Source organism: Mya arenaria, chromosome 17 (assembly GCF_026914265.1).
Source record: "Mya arenaria isolate MELC-2E11 chromosome 17, ASM2691426v1".
In the NCBI taxonomy this organism is placed as follows: Eukaryota; Metazoa; Mollusca; class Bivalvia; order Myida; family Myidae; genus Mya; species Mya arenaria.
Window position 1 is genome coordinate 24,931,866 of NC_069138.1, and position 21,879 is coordinate 24,953,744.

A 21,879-nucleotide genomic window follows, 5' to 3' on the forward strand; every position below is an offset into this window, starting at 1 on the left:
GATAAGACGGGAGTTTAAATAATAATATTGGCTAAAATGGAGTTATACATCATAAGATAAGATAAGATTAGATAAAATGGGAGTTTATATAATAATATATTTTAAATGGAATTATACATCATAGATAAGATAAAATTAGATAAAATGGGAGTTTAAATAATAATATTGACTAAAATGCAGTTATACATCATAAGATAAGATAAGATTAGATAAAATGGGAGTTTATATAATAATATATTTAAAAAATGGAATTATACGAGAGTATAGCCAGAAGTTCGTGGAATTGCTAAATTAAATAAACACATTTTAACATTTTTCAACGAACGTCAGCTCGCTATAAAATCTATTTCAGCTGTAAATGACATATAAAAATTTCAAACTGACACATACAATATAAAGGAAACTACAACTTTTTTTATTAACATGAGGTCAGCATAGCCCCCGCAGTTCAAACGTCAGAATCTGACGTCAACATCATAACTTCTCAAAGTAAGAGCCGTTTGCCGCAATACAACGTCGATGTCTCGCAACCTACTGTCGGTAAATGTCACTGAACCACTCTGACTTGTAAGAATACAGGCGTGTCTGAGCTTCACTCTGTAGTTCCTGAAAGTCATTGAAGCGTTTACCTTTCAGTTCACATTTAAGTTTTGGAAATAGGGCAAAATCGCATGGTGCTAGGTCCGGCGAATAAGGGGAGGGGGAAGAATCTCTGCTTCAAGCTGGCCTCCTCCGATCTATGCGCTGGTGCATTATCCTGGTGAAGAATCCACCCTTCATGCAACATCTGTGGTCTCTTTAATGCCATCGCCCTGTACAAGTCACGCCTCAAAACCTTAAATGGAGAACATAACTGAGGCTTATAACATAATGCATTTGACATAGTGCGTTTTGCGTACTTCATCAAATACCATAATTAAAACTAACACTTATTCAATCCCATATTATTAATCATAAACTTTTTTAAACATTGTTTTATACAGATTTAATCAAGATCTAAATATTGATAAAAATGAATTTTGTTATATATCACTTTACCTTAGAATAGTAAGCACCCGTCACAGATTGGCCCTGCGGAACTGCATGAAGTAGAATAACACCGTGCACATCAAAGAAGACAATGAACATATGCTTTCCTATCGAGTTGCATGATCGTGCCTTCTTCGGAGGCGGGGAACTGGTAGTCTTCCATTGACTGCTTTGCTGTTTTGTCTCAGGGTCATAATAAAACAGCACGGTTTCATCGCAAGTGACTATCTTCTCAAGAAAACGGTTTCCTTCCTTTTCGTACCAAGCTAAGAATCGGCATGATTCTTGTACTCTTTTGCTCATCTCATCTTCTGTCAGCAGCCGTGGAACCCAACCCGCACTCACTTGACTCATTTTCAAACTGACTTTCATTATCCTCCGTACCGACCCATAACTCATGTCCAACATCTTGCATATTTCATAAGAGTGACTCGACGATCAGCGTCAACGATGTTTTTCATGGCGTTGACGTCACTCTCCGTAGTTTGTGAAACCGGTCGCCAAGACCTCACGTCGTCACAAATGCTGTCCCGCCCCTCACTGAACCGCTTGTGCCACTTGTACACGAGCATACGCTTCACTGGAGTTTCACTGGATGCTTCATTCTTCAGTTAAAGTGTTTGCGATGGGTTTTTTCTTAGGTTCACACAGAACTGTATCACTGCCCGTGTTTTCGATCTGTCTTCTGGCATCATTTTAAACAAAATTTAACTATACCGTTCAGTCTAAAATGCTTCCTTTGAAATAAACAAACAAATACACTGACTTAAAACTTCACGTCATCACACGTTATTGAAGTAATGTCAAATGTGCAAACTTTCGCGCCGTATTATTGGTTTCAATGTGAGTGGTCAACAAAACAAGATATTGTCATGGGTTATTTTAGCAACTGCGACCACCTGTTTCCATAGTGATCACTACGTTGTCATAATAACATGCTATACGATGAAACTCACATTCCTAATTTCAAATTACCTGATTATTATTGTATGAAAGTTTTAAAGATATGCTGCATAATGTTTTCACTTTATCAAGCTTTTCCACGAACTTCTGGCTATGCCCTCGTACATCATAAGATAAGATAAGATTAGATAAAATGGGAGTTTAAATAATAATATTGGCTAAAATGGAATTATACATCATAAGATAAGATTAGATAAGATGGGAGTTTAAATAATAATATTGGCTAAAATGGAATTATACATCATAAGAAAAGATAAGATTAGAGTATTGGCGTATACATTTTAGCTTGTCTTTTGTTGTTTTTTTTTTTTTTCAAAGAAAACCTGTTGCGATATTGCGATAACCTTGGTTAGGTTGTAGGTTTTTCATACTTTGAAGATATTCAAAGGATAGTTAGTGTGTGTGTTGTCAAAGTAAATATGCACATTTTCAGCCAGGCCTATAATTCTGGCTTATTCAGTTATGTCCCTTTATTTACTGAAAAAAGAAGGAAGAACATTGGCATTTGCTTGCAGTGTTCTAGTTACTGTACTGACCTGAAACAGAGATGCCCTGATTTAAATACTCATAACAGTTATATCAATGAAATGAGTGTAAACATGGGATGTACCAGGACAAACATTACAAGAGATCTTCTGAGATTCTATATAATTTTTGTTAAACAACCTCTGATTATTATTGAGCAGACATAATCTTCTTTTATTTTCCATGTCCAATAAATTCAGTGTACAAAATAAATACATTATTGCTTTCTTGCTGTTTGTGTGAATGTCACTGAACTGCATCATCAGCGCAAACACTGACTTTTAGCATGTCTGTATTTTAAAGGAATAAGGTCGAGGTATGTCATTGCCTTGGTATGGTTGGCAACAGTGTGCAAAAGCTTTGACTTTGGCCATATCTTGAAAACCATGCAAAAAATTCAAATGAAACTTGGTACAAGATAAGTATGATATGTGTGTATGCATATCACCGGTGGTTGTATGATATGCGTGTATGCATATCACCGGTGGTTGTATGATATGCGTGTATGCATATCACCGGTGGTTGTATGATATGCGTGTATGCATATCACCGGTGGTTGTATGATATGCGTGTATGCATATCACCGGTGGTTGTATGATATGCGTGTATGCATATCACCGGTGGTTGTATGATATGCTTGTATGCATATCACAGGTGGTTGTATGATATGCGTGTATGCATATCACAGGTGGTTGTATGATATGCGTGTATGCATATCACCGGTGGTTGTATGATATGCGTGTATGCATATCACCGGTGGTTGTATGATATGCGTGTATCCATATCACCGGTGGTTGTATGATATGCGTGTATGCATATCACCGGTGGTTGTATGATATGCGTGTATGCATATCACCGGTGGTTGTATGATATGCGTGTATGCATATCACAGGTGGTTGTATGATATGCGTGTATGCATATCACAGGTGGTTGTATGATATGCGTGTATGCATATCACCGGTGGTTGTATGATATGTATGCATATCACCGGTGGTTGTATGATATGCGTGTATGCATATCACCGGTGGTTGTATGATATGCGTGTATGCATATCACCGGTGGTTGTATGATATGCGTGTATGCATATCACCGGTGGTTGTATGATATGCGTGTATGCATATCACCGGTGGTTGTATGATATGCGTGTATGCATATCACCGGTGGTTGTATGATATGCGTGTATGCATATCACAGGTGGTTGTATGATATGCATGTATGCATATCACAGGTGGTTGTATGATATGCATGTATGCATATCAAAGGTGGTTGTATGATATACATGTATACATATCAAAGGTGGTTGTATGATATACATGTTTACATATCACAGGTGGTTGTATGATATACATGTTTACATATAACAGGCAGTTTGATCGGAATATTTTTTGTGCAGGTATACCATGGGCAGACAAACAGCCGGATTCTGGTGTGTTGTCCGGAGAACACAGCGGCTGATCTCGTTTTCAAGAAGTTGATCAGCACCAGTCTGCGGGGACCAGTAAAAAAACAAGACATCTTTCGTCTGTACGCCGTTTCCAGGGCATATGCTAGTGTACCAAATGTTATCAAGGTAGGTGAATACAACTCAATTAAAGAACAGACATATCTAATGTTGTTTACTACCGTATTTCCTCATAGCAATTAATACTGTAATCTTTGTGGACTTGAAGGACAAATCCAGACAGCATTCATTATGTAAAGTTAAATACTTGTGAACGCACACATTTAGGCTGATGTATTGAAGTTTACAAATGTTTGTACTTGTAACTGCTTAAAACTAAAAATGGATTTTTTTGACCCTGTGTAGAAATGCTCAGTTATTTTTCGAAATATTAACCCAGGATGAAATTGTGCCTGTAATCTGCTTGATAAATATTTGAAATAATTTGTAGGTTTAGGTCACAATTAAAAAATCATGTGTTTGGCCCAACCAAACCCATATTTCATTGTGTGGGGGGAATAGTTGTCTTTTTGTGTTTCTTTCTAATTCCTTTTACCCCTAATTCAGTAATGAAAAATGAATAGAACAACAGAAAGGCTAAACTTATAGGTCACTGATATTTTTGTGAGATCGGGTAAGGCGGAAATAATTGTGGCTTTAAAGCTGCCCTCTCACAGATTGAACGTTTTGTCATTTTTTTATTTTTTGTCTTGAAACGAGCCAATTTTTGCGAAAATCCATGAGAACCAGTTATATAAGAGTGCTGACAAAAAATTAGATCGCAGATTTTTATATTTAAGTTAAAAAATTGTTTTTTTTGCATTTTTCTTAAACCATTAGTAACGGTTTAAGTCATAAAACATCAATTTTCGAACGAAAATATGAAAATCTAAGATCTGATTTTTTGTCAGCGATCTTGGTTTGCAGATATCTATGCAAAAATTTGCTCTTTCTAAGACAAAAAATAAAAAAGTTGTAAATCTGTAAAAGTGCGGCTTAAACGTTATTTAAATTTAAGATTTTAACATAATTTCTCAAATGAAGGTAAGAAGTTAGAAAACTAACATTGTTGAACGTTTCAGGAGTCCAAACAGTTAAACTATGATCCAGTTGATTTCTTCTACCCAACCAAAACTGAGGTCAAAGGCTACCGAGTTCTGGTGGTCACTCTGATGACAGCTGGCAGGTTGACTGCTTTATTAACTTTGCATTTAATGCGTGATTCATTCACTGATAAAGTTGATAAGCAGGTTCTTTTAGAATCAATTCACTGACTCAATCTTTAGGAGTTTTATTTGCGATTCAAGCACACAAATTTGTAAGAACAAACCATTGTATATAATTAATATATGCATGATTACTGTCTTTTTAAGATGGTGTCGGAAATTACACGTTGTATCTGGTTTGATCCTTTTACCTAACTCACATATACAACATAAGTGATGTTGACATGAAGTTCAAATGCCATGATGCCAAGTGACATAAGTTTGCGGATAACACAATACAAAATGCAATTCATGATGTTATACAATTACACCGCATTTGATAAAAATAAACCATTCTATAAATATATATGCATGATAACTAATAAGAGTGCAAAATTTATAGAAACACTTGAAATAAAGTTTTATTACAATGCATGAAAAAGCATTTCTTTGCTTCAGGTTGGTGACAGCCTCATTCCCCAAGAACCACTACACACACATCTTCATAGATGAGGGAGCCCACGCAGTTGAGCCCGAGTGTCTGGTACCCATTTCTGGGCTTCTGGACCCCTGGGACAGGGCTGGATGTAGTCAGCTGGTCATTGCGGGCGACCCCAAGCAGTTGGGACCAATTCTCAGGGCGCCCATTGCTATCTTTGCTGGGCTAGGTAGGATAGCTTAGCAGGTTATAGACATGATTATCATGACTTTATAATCACTTTTTATATATATTTATAGTCATGAAATCAATGGTTATAAAACCAACCTTACACATGTGACGATTCGAAATGGCCCATTTTGGGGTATTTATCACATTCAGTGATAACTCTATTTTTTACATTACATGCCTAGATGACACATCATTCTTTCCAATAAGGCTTTATGATGTTTATGATTTTAACCATGTAGGCCTGAATTCGGCCTTGAATGTTTTGAGTTTCAACCAGCCTTATGAGCAAAGAAGAGTCTACATTAAGCTTTTATTAGGAAGATCTCTGCCCATGCTATGTATGAGTATCTTATTTAATGTTGTATTAATCTGAGAGATGTCATTTGGGGAATGCTATTGTTGTTATTAAATGTTATAATCATGATAGGAAGTGTATGGTTTTGAGCCTCACATTATAGATGTGTCATTCATGGAGCGAATCATGCGAGACATTGAGGAATACAAACGTGGAGAAGACAGAGCGTACGACAACCAATACATCACAAAGCTGGTGCGTAACTACCGTTCCCATGATGACATAATCAACGTGCCACGAGCTCTCTTCTACGATGGCGAGCTGATTGCTGCAGGAGATGAGATGATTCTCAATTCAATGTTGAACAAAGATTTCCTGCCAAACAAAAAGTTCCCCCTTATCTTTCACTCCGTGTTTGGCACAGATGAGAGAGAGAAAGACAGCCCTTCATGGTTTAACAGGTGAGACGCATACCTGAACTCATGGTCCAAATTTCATTGCTGTAGTTTTAAAAATAATGAAGTTGGTCAAATCTATAATACACAATTTTATTCAAAGAGTTAAAGAAATATGTTAGTAAACAAGCCTGTGGCGAGCTGACTAACATATTTCCTGGACAATTAAATAAAATTGTGTCTTATATTATGACGAATGTCTAGATTATTTTTAATTTAAAACAATCAAGGTACATCTGTATACTAATAAGACGATATTTAGTAAGAATCACAACACAAACACATGGGTTTTTTTATGAAATTTGCTGCTTTTTTAAATTAGGACGTCATATCTTGTAAGATGACATCACAAATTATTATATGTTCATGACATCATTTCCTGTTTGAACTCATTTTGTACTAACAATTATTTTTGCCAATTAAATTGTTAAGAAACATGGGAAGAGATATCTTTTCTGAAATAAATATAAAACAAAAACCAATCTTCTTACCAGAGTTGTGCAAAAAAATTATTGTTTGGTGTTTTCAGGGATGAGGTCTCCCAGGTGGACAAATATCTCAAGGAACTGCTGCAATACCAGAAGGGTGGCATCAAACTGAAGCCCTCCGATATTGGCATTATCTCACCATACAGGAAACAGGTAACCTGCATTACTATTTACACATAACCACAAACTGAAGCCCTCTGATATCAGCATTATCTCACCATACAGGAAACAGGTAACCTGCATCATTATTTACACATAACCACAAACTGAAGCCCTCTGATATCAGCATCATCTCACCATACAGGAAACAGGTAACCTGCATCATCATTTACACATAACCACAAACTGAAGCCCTCTGATATCAGCATTATCTCACCATACAGGAAACAGGTAACCTGCATCATTATTTACACATAACCACAAACTGAAGCCCTCAGATATCAGCATTATCTCACCATACAGAAAACAGGTAACCTGCATTACTATTTACACATAACCACAAACTGAAGCCCTCAGATATCGGCATCATCTCACCATACAGAAAACAGGTAACCTGCATCATTATTTACACATAACCACAAACTGAAGCCCTCTGATATCAGCATTATCTCACCATACAGGAAACAGGTAACCTGCATCATTATTTACACATAACCACAAACTGAAGCCCTCTGATATTGGCATTATCTCACCATACAGGAAACAGGTAACCTGCATCATCATTTACACATAACCACAAACTGGAGCCCTCTGATATCAGCATCATCTCACCATACAGGAAACAGGTAACCTGCATCATCATTTACACATAACCACAAACTGAAGCCCTCTGATATCAGCATTATCTCACCATACAGGAAACAGGTAACCTGCATCATTATTTACACATAACCACAAACTGAAGCCCTCTGATATCGGCATTATCTCACCATACAGGAAACAGGTAACCTGCATTACTATTTACACATAACCACAAACTGAAGCCCTCTGATATCAGCATCATCTCACCATACAGAAAACAGGTAACCTGCATTACTATTTACACATAACCACAAACTGAAGCCCTCTGATATCGGCATTATCTCACCATACAGAAAACAGGTAACCCTCATCATCATTTACACATAACCACAAACTGAAGCCCTCTGATATCAGCATCATCTCACCATACAGAAAACAGGTAACCTGCATTACTATTTACACATAACCACAAACTGAAGCCCTCTGATATTGGCATTATCTCACCATACAGGAAACAGGTAACCTGCATTATTATTTACACATAACCACAAACTGAAGCCCTCTGATATCAGCATTATCTCACCATACAGGAAACAGGTAACCTGCATCATTATTTACACATAACCACAAACTGAAGCCCTCTGATATCAGCATCATCTCACCATACAGAAAACAGGTAACCTGCATTACTATTTACACATAACCACAAACTGAAGCCCTCTGATATCGGCATTATCTCACCATACAGGAAACAGGTAACCTGCATCATTATTTACACATAACCACAAACTGAAGCCCTCTGATATCGGCATTATCTCACCATACAGAAAACAGGTAACCTGCATTACTATTTACACATAATCACAAACTGAAGCCCTCTGATATCGGCATTATATTACCATACAGAAAACAGGTAACCTGCATTATTATTTACACATAACCACAAACTAAAGTCTCTGATATCAGCATTATTGCACCATACAGGAAACAGGTAACCTGCATTATTATTTACACATAACCACAAACTGAAGCCCTCTGATATCGGCATTATCTCACCATACAGAAAACAGGTAACCTGCATTATTATTTACACATAACCACAAACTGTAGCCCTCTGATATCAGCATTATCTCACCATACAGGAAACAGGTAACCCTCATCATCATTTACACATTACCACAAACTGAAGCCCTCTGATATCGGCATTATCTCAACATACAGAAAACAGGTAACCACCAACATCATCATTTACACATAACCACAAACTGAAGCCCTCTGATATCGGCATTATCTCAACATACAGAAAACAGGTAACCTGCATTATTATTTACACATAACCACAAATTACAACGTCTTTGATACAGGTTGATAAAATACGGAAGATGATCAGGATCAAAGGTCACGGAATTCACCATGGGGACATAATGGTGGGATCAGTGGAGGAGTTTCAAGGTCAGGAGTTCAAGGTCATCATCATCTCCACCGTTCGCAGCTGTAAGGACTCAGCGTACATGGACCAGGACATTGTAAATAGGCTAGGTTTTCTCCAAAACCCTAAGGTTAGTTTACACTATTTTCTTTTAACTTGATTTTGATGAGAGCTGTAAGCTTATGGAGTCTTGCTGGAGTCCATTTCCTTGGTAGAAACCAGTACTGGTGTCCATTTTTAAGGGGCCAAGATAACTTCAGCTTGATAGGGACTGATCCTGGCTGAGGGGTGGACACCTATACCTCTTGACCAGTCTTCTGTCAAGGTTCAAGTGTACAGTTACTACCATAGGAAAATAATTATGCCAAAACAATTCTACTGAAGCAAGTTTTTTCCCAAGGTTAGGTTTTCACCATTTTGTAATGACCGACAGAAAGCTCTCAGAATACAGAAAATTGAGAAAAATCTTTTTTTGTAATAAAAGGCCCAACAAATAAATTTTGTACTTTATTTTTAGCGGTTCAATGTGGCAGTGACGCGGGCTAGAGCGCTGCTTATTGTTATTGGCAACCCAGTCACATTGGAGCAGGACAAAATCTGGAAAAAGTAGGTTGATTTTATCTCATCCATTTATTGAAAAACGGTCAAGATATTTTATGATAGCCTTTTGATAAGCTTGAAGTTGGCCTTATTTTAAAACTGATATGGAACTGGCAGCATACCGGGTAAATGGAAAAAAATAGACAGTTGGAGTATTTTTGCCTTCAAATGACCCTGACATTTACAATGAAGAGGTCAGTTGTATACAATTATTTACTTAATGGCTTTAAAACATACTGTCATATGGAAAAAAAATCATTTTCTTTTCAACCAAGGCATCACCATTAATTTCAGCGTTTGTTTTGGAAAGAAAGTCTGATTATGCTTTGTTCTGGAAGGGGCAGGTTCTTCAGACTAGTACCGTAGTTTTTACATACCGTACATGTTTTATAAAATGCGTATGCCCTAATAGACGCACCAGTGGTCTTTTTAGGGGTCTGTTTTCTGATACTGTAACATGGAACAAGGCTTACCTTAACTCTAAACTAAAAAAACAAACAATTTGTTCTGATGAAAAAGCTTCCCATCGCCACCATTTTAGAGCACCTGGTCAGGCTACTGACCTTGCATAAACAGTAATTAAAATCATACCCTATTGTATAAAATGACAGGTGCAAATGATGAAAGTCAAGTGATAATGAATTGGTCATGTGATGCGTTAATATGATAAAATGCAGAATAAAAGGCAACAACTATTCAAAGCTTTATTTGATTTATGTTCCACAGATCTTAGTAGATAAAGAATAGATTCGGTCTGTTTAATATTAAGAAAACTGAAGTTCAAAATCAAATGTTCTAAAAACAAGATTCTCCAAGATTATAAAATAAAATGTATTCTTTTGTGTTGAACTTTGCAACATAACATACCCGTTACGAGAATCAAACATTCTTCATTCCTGTCCAAAGTTGTATATAGATGAATTAAAGCCACGTGTTAAGTGGACCAATTTCTCCATTCACAAACCAGGGTGGCTATACATCTACAATGCAGTGGATACTGATCGCTGATTCTTCATCCGCGTGCTTAAGACTTCGCTTACCGCACAAACTTTCATGTTTAATCATCAAATTTGGCATACTTTACAGGCTTGCTGAATGGGATAAATGGTTCTTATTTATCTCACAAGGCTTCCAAAAAGTAACTCCAAGTTTGATAGGGAAATGACAGTAGGGACATGTAACCTTCTAAGCACAGAATTTTTTAAGGTTAAAAATGAGAACGTGTTCCTGACTTTTAAGTTTCAGCTGTTGATGAATTTAAAACATTTTTCATCACTGTCCAAAGATTATAAAGTAAGCAGATAAATTAGTGGCATAAGAAGTATTAACACACTTCTTATCAATAATGTTGGTTTTGCATGCATCAAAAGTTAATTACTTGATGAAGATTTTATGTTAAGGCATCACAATTGTGGAGTTATGTTGAAGTTGAGGTTGGATGCAGCATCATAGAGAATGCATGCATGAAATGGTTCTATTGTTAAACCTGAAAATATTATTTGGCAAAAACAATATGAGTTAAAAACAACAACAAATAAACTACATGTATGTTGTATTTTCCTGTGGATTAAAAAAATAAATGGGGTACGACTGTCATTGATTTTTGTCTATCCTACTTGAATATTCCAATCCCCAACTACGTGAGATATAGATTTCAAAATAGCAGTTCCATGTATGTGCGTTCGTCCAACTCTTCATCTGTTTGTCCTGACTGAACCTTGTCCGGGCTGTATGTTGACCATGCATGATAGGATTCTCAAAAAACTTGCCATAAAGGTTTACCATGATGAATAGCCAGGTCTATACCTCAAAGGTCAAGTTCACACTTAATAGTTTAAAATGAGTACTCTTGGTAGGACTGCCCTGTACCTTGTCTGGGCCGTCTCTTAACCAAACATTACAACATTTCGAAGAAACTGGACATTAATGTTTATGACGATAAAGTGGCAACTCCTAGGTCTGTAGTTCAAAAGTCAAGGTCACACTTAGAGATTAAATGTCGAAATGATTATTGTTGATATTACTGTTCAAGACTGAATCTTGTCCGGGTTGTATCTTTACCATGCATTATGGGATTTAAAAAAAAATCTTGCCATGAAAGTTCATGGGTGAACTCATGATAAGGGGTAGTATCGTATGTTCAATGTATTGTTCAACTTTATGTAATTCTGTGTTGCAACTACATTGTAAAGCATTATGGCAGTGTCAACGGCTCTTTTAATGGGCTTCAAATGACAAATGTCATCGTTTGGCTTCTAGTGTTGTTCACCTGAGCACGAACAGCTTCAGTGTGAGCTGGTTTGGTAGACTTATTCCTTCAATTAACTTCTCCTTAACCATTAGAGCAATTAAAAGCAAATTTTACATGAATGTTTCATGGATAGTTCTTTTTTTAGATTCAATAAAATGAACTATTTTCATGTAGAACTCTGGCAATAACAACCGAACATTTCTCAGGGGAAATCGCTTGCTAGACTCATATTTTCACAGAAATGTTCCTTAATATATTTGTGTCAGTGTTGCAGGTTCATTGAGAATAGGGATGTTAAAGCTGCACTCCCATGGATTGAACGTTTTTACTTTTTTACTTTTTGTTTTGGAACGAGCCAATTTTTGCGACAGTGCATGAAAACCAGTTTCTAAGTATATAAGACTGCTGACAAATAACTAGATCACAGATTTTAACATTTAAGTTCATAAATTGATATTTTATGCATTTTTCTTAAAACCGTTAGTTTAAGCCATAAAACATAAATTTTCAAACAGAAATATGAAAATCTGCAATCTGATCTTTTATCGGAAATCTTTTATAGTTGGTTTGCACTCACAGATATTTACGCAAAAATTTGCTCTTTCCAAGACAAACAATAAAAAAGATGCTAAAACGGTATATCTGTGAGAGTGCAGCTTTTACGGATGGTTGAAGGATCAGCAAGGGAAATTGACATGAAATCTTGGCCTAACTACCCTAAATATCTTGTCTGTGTTGTTGCAGGTTTATGACTATTGTGATGTTAACAGAGTGTTTAAGGGCAGGCAAGGTAAATCAGCATCCAATCATTGCTTTATACCCCTAATATCTTGTTGTCTGTGTTACAGGTTTATCGAGTTTTGTGATGTTAGAGGAGGGTTTATGGGCCAGCGAGGCAAACTAACGTCCAACCATGGCCTACAGGCAGACAGAGAGGAGAAGAGAGGAGAAAGTCCTACAACCAAAAGGCAACAACTATTCAAATTTGTATTTGGTTTATGTTCCACGGTTCTTAGTAGATAAAGAATAGATTTGCGTCAGTTTAATATTAAAGCTGCACTCTCACAGATATACCCTTTTTACAACTTTTTTATATTTTTTGTCTTGGAAAGAGCACATTTTTGTATATAAATGGTTTCTATGCATTTTTGCACAATTTGGCTCGTTCCAAGACAAAAAAAAAGTTGTCAGAACCTTCAATCTGTGAGAGTGCAGCTTTAAGAAAACAAAAGTTCAAAATCAGATGTTCTGGAAAAGATTCTCCACGACTATAAAATAAAATTTATTCTTTTGTGTTTAACTTTGCAATATAATGTACCTCGTACGAGAATCAAACATTCCTCATTCCTACTGAAAGTTGTATATAGATAGATTGAAGCCAAATATTCAGTGAACCAATTTAATCATTCACGAACCAGGGATTCTTCATTTGCAGGCATTAGGCCTTACACTGTCTACGTGATGGAAAATTGTGACAATTGTTTTCTATGTTTCATCATCAAATTTGGCGGACTTTAAAAGCTTGCTGAATGGGATAAATGGTTCTTATTTATCAAGGGTTTCCAAAAAGACACTGCAAGTTTTTTTTGGACATTAACAGTATGGACATGACACCTTCTAAACGCTGAATTTCTTTAGGTTAAAAATGAGAACGTGTTCCTGACTTTTAAGTTTCAGCTGTTGATGAATTTAAAACATTTTTCATCACTGTCCAAAGATTATAAAGTAAGCAGATAAATTAGTGGCATAAGAAGTATTAACACACTTCTTATCAATAATGTTGGTTTTGCATGCATCAAAAGTTAATTACTTGATGAAGATTTTATGTTAAGGCATAACAATTGTGGAGTTATGTTGAAGTTGAGGTTGGATGCAGCATCGTAAAGAATGCATGCATGAAATGGTTGTATTATTATACCTGTAAATGTCATTGGCCAAAAACAAAATAAGCTAAAGAAAACCAAAAATTTATGTTGTATGTTCCTGTGGATTAAAAAAATGGATGGGGTACATGTCATTGGTTTTTAGCTCTACTGGCCAAAGGCCAATGGTAATGTGTACGTAGTATGTGCATCCGTGCAGATCTACTGGCCAAAGGCCAGAAGAGCTTATGCGATGGTAATGTGTATGTAGTATGTGCGTCCGTGCGTTCGTGCGTCTGTAAACAATTGCTTGTGAACACGATACAGTCTTCAGTTTTGATTGTATCTCGATGAAACTTGTACAGTATTTAGATATCCATTAGAGCTGGGTTCCTTTCGAAAACCAGCCAGATCCGCCCATGCATGCCTAGATTATGGCCCTTGATAGTATAAAAAAATGCTATTGTGTAAACAATTGGTTGTAAACAATTGGTTGTGAACACGATACAGTCTTCAGTTTTTATTGTATCTCAATGAAACTTGTACAGTATCTAGATATCCATTAGAGCTCGGTTCCTTTCGAAAACCAGCCAGATCCGCCCATGAATGCCTAGATTATGGGCCATGAAAGTTTTAAAGAAATGCTCTCTATTTTTAGCCAGGTCTGCATGAGCGAATTCTATTTTTAGCCAAGTTTACATGTACATGTAAATTCAAGTCTAGAGTTAAGGGAGACAATTTGCAAGTCTAGGATTTTGAGAGACAATTTGCTTTTTGTTTCTGCAGCTGATTTTGTGAATTACTCTGCCTTGTTCTTGTTGAAAGCCCAACGGTCATTTATTAGCTTTAAGTTCTGTAGTTTGCGCATTCATCTTAACAAAATTGGTTGTGAATATTTAAGTTATGCACCTGGTGTCATTACTGGCCACACCCAGGGTTCACAGGTTTGGTAAACATAAATCTGGAAAGGTTTAAAAATCTTTTTGTGTGTTCGTGGATCCATCTCAGCACAATTGATTGTGAATGTTTGTTCAAATTGATCAATGTTGTCCTAGGATGCCCTTGACTTTGACCTTTTGACCAACTTTTTTTAACTTTTAAAACTGCAGAAATTTTTACTATGAGTACAGTTTTGAAAGCATTTTTTTGTCAGATGACTTTTACTTGGCACATATTAAAATAGTTCATGGAACTAAATCTGCTTACAATACTTTCTGGGCTCAGATGTTGAACGTGCTACGTTTTCAGGTAAGCCAAACACAAAACATAAACCATATGTCTGTTGCCTTTTACCCATACATACATGCTCTGGATTGATATGACCACAAAAGCCATGCCAATAGAGCATAGGCCCTTTTGGGCCTCTTGTTGTTGATCCCACTTGAGTGAGATAGAGATTTCAGTTCCATGTATGTGTGTCCATTCATCCGTCTGTGTGTCCATTTGTCCAGACTGAACATTGTCCCAGCTCTTTCTTGATCATGCATGATAGGGTTTTCAAAAACATTTGCCATGAAGGTTCATCATGATAAATTGGAATGTTGCACACTAGACCCAGGTCGGTACCTCAAAAGGTCGAGGTCACACATAGGGGTCAAATGTTGAATTCATCCTTGTCTAGGCTGTATCTTGACCATTCATTATATAATTTTTAAACATCTTGCCATAAAGGTTCACCATGATGAGGTTGTGGGTACCCAGCTGTATACCTCAAAGATCAAGGCCACACTTAGAAGTTAAAATCAGTACTCTTGTCTGGGCCACCTCTTAACCAAACATTACAAGATTTCAACGAAACTGGACATAAATGTTTATGAAGATAAAGGGGCAAGTCCTAAGTCTGAAGTTCAAATGTCAAGGTCAGACTTGGAGGTTAAATGTCAAGATGAGTATTGTTGATATTACTGGTCAAGACTGAATCTTGTCAGGGTTGTATCTTTACCATGCATTATGGGATTTAAAAAAAATAATTCCATGAAAGTTCACCATGATTCGGTGATGTGTTGCTAGTTAATGTATTGTTCAACTTCATATAATTCTGTGTTGCAATGACCTGGAAGAGCATTATATCTGTATCAAAGGCTCTTTCAATGGATTTCACATGTCGCCATTTGGCGTCTTGTTGTGTTCACCTGAGCACAAACAGCTTCGAGGTGAGCTGGTTTGGTAGAGACTTTTCCTCCAAACAACCACTAGGCATTACTTAAAATCAAATTTCACAGGAATGTTTCTTGGATGGTTTTCTTCAAGATTCCATGAAATAATATGTTTCAATGTAGAACTCTGGTTGCCATGGCAACCGAAAGGAAAGACTTCCTCTAAGGAAGTCGCTAGCTGATTTCAAAATTATTTCACAGAAATGTTCCTTAATATATTTGTGTGGGTGTTGCAGGTTCATTGAGAATAGGGTTGTTATTGGATGGTTTAAGGGTCAGCAAGGGAAACTACATAATAGTCTAACTTATATATTGTTATCTGTGTTCCAGGTTTATTGAGTTCTGTGATGTTAACAAAGTTTATAAAGGCAAGCAAGGTAATTTAGTATCCAATCAGTGCTTAACTACACTTAATATTTTGTCTGTGTTGTTGCAGGTTTATCAAGTATTGGTCTGTGTTGCAGGTTTATCGAGTATTGTGATGTAAACGGAGGGTTAAAGGGCCAGCGAGGGAAACTTACGTCCAACCATGGCCTACCGGCTGACAGAGAGGAGAAGAGAGGAGAAAATCGCATCATCTACAATAGAGGTACAGGACGGATGACCAATTGCATACGGCATACTCTATTAGGGTTTTGAGTGGAGTATTAATAGATTTTTAGTAGTTGTCCGTCTATACATTATGAAATATGGTACCATATGGAGATTTTACAAAATTTATAATTTTCAATTTAAAAATTGAATAGCGCCTTGGCCAAGGTATCTCTTAAAATTTCTTCGTAACCTTAACTGATGTATAGTACTATATATTTTAACTGGACAGAATTGTCAGTTTATTTATAATAGATCAATCAGATCAACACTACTATACATGTCTCAATGACTTCATTCTGAGTGGTGGACACACTGATAATAAAACAGTCAAACTAAAATGCCCAAATTATACTCCTTAGATTAAGTTCAATTTTTAACAAAAATTATTAAAGTAATACTTGAATAAAAATTAATACAAACACATGTATAACAAACATAAGTTTTCAGTGATAAACCGTTTACTTATTACTAAATAATGCATATAAGGAAAATATTAATTACTTGTAACAGGATTGTAACTGTGTATTTAATGGCTGAAAACTCACAGGTATCAAATGACTTATGGGTCCTAAAGGATTTACAGTGATCAACTATCATCTCATAACATAAAAAACATGTTTTCTGCACCATTCATTCAAATAAAACATGATTTCCTTCATAAGAATCATTGTTTTTCATATTTATTCATCCTGTTGAGCAAATTTAAAACAATTGTATTAATTGCAGTACTGGTTATTTGGGAGTAAGAGTGCATTTTTAAACATATATGCTTATACCATATTGATAGATTGAATGTGTATGACTTACAAACAAAACCAGACTTTTTCTGTCCTCCAGAGGGACCCAGTGCCATACAGCAGATAGAGGATCCACCGTGGGAAATCAGGGACTAGACAAGTTGCCATGGAAACAGAATGTTGCAATATCTATATTAATTAAGTGCCATGGAAAAATAACATACAGGGACTGGATTTGTTGTCCTGGAAACTGAACATTAATTAAAAAATGGTATACCGTGGTTGGAATTTTAACCCATGCTTAAAAATGCGTAAGGCAAAATATTTATACAAGTTTTGTAGATGTGGCAATTACAAGCATTTGTTAAATCACGCAACAAAATTCTATAGCAGAGTATTAGAAGTTCTTACAAAACATTTTGAATGTAATTAAATGTAAATCATTGAAAACCTGAAATAATAATAATATTATTATTATTAATATTATTCCGTTTTACTGCCTTCTTTTTTATTTATTTCCAGAAGTCCTTTAGATTACTGCCTTTCAGATTTCTTAATTTTGTTATATTATTTGTGTTATGCATTTATTTGTATTTAATTATCATCTTTTTATATTTTTACTTTTAAGAATGTTCTTTTTTAATCAAGTTTCCTTATACTTATTTTAAAGTTTGAAAGCTTTTTCTGGTCTTTTGGCATTCATGACCAAACCACACAGTCCCTGTTTTATTATAATGATGTCCAAAATTAAATTAAATTTTTCAAAGAAAAGGCTAACTATATCACACACAATTTTATCAATATTGCCCTGACATGGTTGATGGTTTGTTGAAATATATTATAATTTTACATCAATTATTTGAATTTAATTTCTCTAAGAATTTTTTCTGCCTCCTTTATTATAATTATCCCATAATTTTATACATGATATTTATTCAATTTGTGTGTGTTCATATTGGGACAAAAATACCAGCTCTAAGGTCATTGGGAAATGAGGGTCTGATTATAGGGGAGAGAACTTTGTACTTTTATGAAATAAAGAAGTGATGAATTACGCATTTACATGTAAACAATCCATTAGTACTACCATTTAGAATGTAAAGGTTAAGTTGCAAGAACTGGATGAATCAATTTCTGTAATAATTTGTTTGTTTTCTTGCTAGTTGAACTTGGTGTAAAACTTTTATCAGTCAAATTGAATTTTAAAATTATGCTCTCATATGCTTAGTACACTTGCGGCAGATTTTGTCACTCCAAGAACGATTTGTCGGCAGTAATAGTGTCCTAGGTTTGTTAAGTCCATGAGTTTACATCACCAAAGATATAGGCAGACTTGATTATGGTCTTTACTCAAATCATTTATTTGACTTGTATATTTAAAAACGGGTTGTCGGATGCATAGTTTGAGTATTCAGGTTTCAAATTGATATATGCTACTCCATAAAGTATATAAGTCTCAGTTTCAGTTATTTTATTTGAGAAAGTAAAACAAAGTACAAGATTACTGTCTGTCTCTATTACTGATATCTATTTTGAAATTGATTTGCCATGAACTGCCATAGCTATTTTCTTCTGATTTTTGTGAAGATCAAAAGTATTGAGTTTAACGTAATCAAGATCATCAAGCTTTGTTTCTTTGTAATCCTATAATTGTTTTTAATTATTTGTTAGTTCCAGATGTTCTGGGCTATTAAGTTTACTTTTTAAGCTACAGAAATGCTGAGAAGATTCAAATGAAGCTGATCACCATTTTGGGAAATGTTGCTGCTGTTGTTGTTGTAACTATTATTGCTTTTGTGGTTGTTGTTGTTGTTGCTAGTTCTTAGGTTCTTGGTTTTGTTGCTGTTGTTGTCGTTGTTACTATTATTATTGTTGTTATTGTGTTTGGTAATATCGTTATTGATATTAGTTGTGTTATCATCGTTGCTATTGTTATGTTTGCTACCTAATTTTATTAGAGTGTCTCATTTACTCATTTAAAAGTGTTTGATTTTAATGATCATGTGTATGATATTACTTATCATGTGTATGATATCAATGATCATGTAAATGGCATTGCTTACCATGTGTATGGTAACAATGATCATGTGGATGATATTGCTTACCATGTGTATGGTAACAATGATCATGTGGATGATATTGCTTACCATGTGTATGCTATTAATGATCATGTGTATGATATTAATGTATGATATTAATGAGCATGTGTATGATATTAATGTATGATTTTAATGATCAAGTGTATGATATTGCTTACCATGTGTATGATATTAATGATCATGTGTATGATATTACTTATCATGTGTATGATATCAATGATCATGTAAATGGCATTGCTTACCATGTGTATGGTATCAATGATCATGTGTATGATATTGCTTACCATGTGTATGCTATTAATGATCATGTGTATAATATTAATGTATGATATTAATGAGCATGTGTATGATATTAATGTATGATATTAATGATCATGTGTATGATATTGCTTACCATGTGTATGATATTAATGATCAAGCATATGATATTGCTTATCATGCATATGATATTACTGATCATGCTTATGATATCAATGATCATGTAAATGGCATTGCTTACCATGTGTATGATATTAATGATCATGTGTATGATATTGATTACCATGTGTTTGATGATAAAGATCATATGTATGATATTGATTACCATGTGTATGATATAAATGATCATGTGTATGTTATTGATGACCATGTAGGCAAGATGAAATCAATGATATTTTAATATAAATAAAATGTTTAACATAACAGTCTAGTCTTTTTACTAGAATAGTATTTTTAGAATTAACAAGACCGTGTCATTTTGTATTAGTAACCCCAAAATTGTCCTCACCCTAAAAAGGAGGGATGACTCCTTCCAAAACCCACCCCCGCTGCCGCTCAAATGTCAATCATGACTTATGTGGATCTATTGAGTAGCGTTTTGCCCTGAAATTACACTAAGCTGAATATAGAAAACATCAGATATATAATTGAAATTGATAACGAATTATTCATATACTACATGAATAGATGTACTCGTTTACATAAACAATTATGACATTTATAACATTATAAGGCAGCTCTAACAGAAATGAAATACCCTGACAGTTTTTTGACAGTTTTTTGACAGTTTATTATATTCTCTACACAAAATACATGTGATATGAGGTACATTTATAAAATATGTATACAAAGCACACAATGTGCATTATAATACTCGTACACACAAACTTATATTTTAACCAGGCTGTAGGGTCCATTATGTTCTTGCAACTGATATAAACGAACACATAATTGAATACATAACACATCATACAGTTTAGATAGGAGGTAGGTATGTTTATTAAATAAACTATATAGGTTGAGCATAAATTCATAATAAAGAAGTCGAAAGAGTAATGGGTGGACCAGTGATTTTTAGCTCACCTGAGCACGAGCTCTTGTGATAGGGTGTTTGTCTGTTGTCGTCCAACCCTTGTCTGTCGTCGATATTTTCCTCAACAGCTTCTCCTAAACCACTACGACAATTTCAACCAAACTTCACAGGAATGTTCCTTGTGTGGTCCATCTCTAGTTTCCTTCAATAAAGTGGTTCCATGCTGAACTCTGGTTGCCATGGCAACCTAAAGGAAAAATGGGAAAACTTGAAACCCCTGGCCCAATTTCCAAATTATTTCACAGAAAGGTTTTTTGGTGATCCTGTTTCAAATTCCTTCATCTTCTGTTCATTTGAAAAAAATGGCCATTAAGGGGCTGGTCTTGTATTTACTTTATGTACATGTATAATTATATTGAAAAGACTTCGTAAATATTCTAGCCCGATTTTGAAAAAAAATCGCAGCTATGTTCCTTAGGTGAACCCATGTCAAATTCATTCACTCTATGTTGATTCATAATAAAAACATGGTTGCCAGGGGCGGGTCTAGTTTTCTTTATATGCCAAAATGGGTCACTTTGAAAGTCTCTCTTCAGAAACCATTGGTCCTATTTCAAAATATATTCACAGAAATCTCCCTTATGTGACCCTTTAATCAAAACTCAAAAGTATTATTCAATTTTGTTTTACAATCATTCGAGTCTTATAATATCAACTTCATTAACTTATTCACAGTTATGTGCGCTTTTTTGACAAGTTATATAACTTAAACTTCAATATTGTAAGAGAACATAGGCTCTTCATAACCTTTTTTTATACAAATATGTTTATAATGCCCCTTTAAAATATGGGCCGAATTATAGTTTCACTTGCGGCGTACAGGTGGGCGTCATCCAGTATGTTGTTCGATCAATAACAGTCAGGTGTGCGAAAAAGGACCATTTTTACCCTGTTGTTTAAAGTTTCCAGAACAATTACAATAAATCTACGGAAATAATTAAGTAAGTTTTTCAACATCATTCTCAGACAGAATTTTCTTATGCATTGT

General features: G+C 35.2%; 1 protein-coding gene across 2 annotated transcripts in view; it reads left to right on the forward strand.

Moving 5' to 3' along the window:
* LOC128224498 (putative helicase mov-10-B.1) overlaps nucleotides 1-20,204 on the forward strand; it is a 54,209-nt gene extending 34,005 nt beyond the window's left edge. For both annotated transcript variants that reach the window (XM_052934348.1, XM_052934347.1), the window contains exons 12-21: nucleotides 3,911-4,087; nucleotides 5,041-5,144; nucleotides 5,623-5,831; nucleotides 6,292-6,589; nucleotides 7,113-7,224; nucleotides 9,177-9,371; nucleotides 9,759-9,847; nucleotides 12,941-13,060; nucleotides 16,575-16,699; nucleotides 17,542-20,204. In XM_052934348.1, coding sequence (XP_052790308.1) covers nucleotides 3,911-4,087; nucleotides 5,041-5,144; nucleotides 5,623-5,831; nucleotides 6,292-6,589; nucleotides 7,113-7,224; nucleotides 9,177-9,371; nucleotides 9,759-9,847; nucleotides 12,941-13,060; nucleotides 16,575-16,699; nucleotides 17,542-17,597 — 1,485 coding nt within the window. In that variant the 3' untranslated portion in view covers nucleotides 17,598-20,204. The remainder of the gene's footprint in view (nucleotides 1-3,910; nucleotides 4,088-5,040; nucleotides 5,145-5,622; nucleotides 5,832-6,291; nucleotides 6,590-7,112; nucleotides 7,225-9,176; nucleotides 9,372-9,758; nucleotides 9,848-12,940; nucleotides 13,061-16,574; nucleotides 16,700-17,541) is intronic.
* The last annotated feature ends 1,675 nt before the right edge of the window (nucleotides 20,205-21,879 follow it).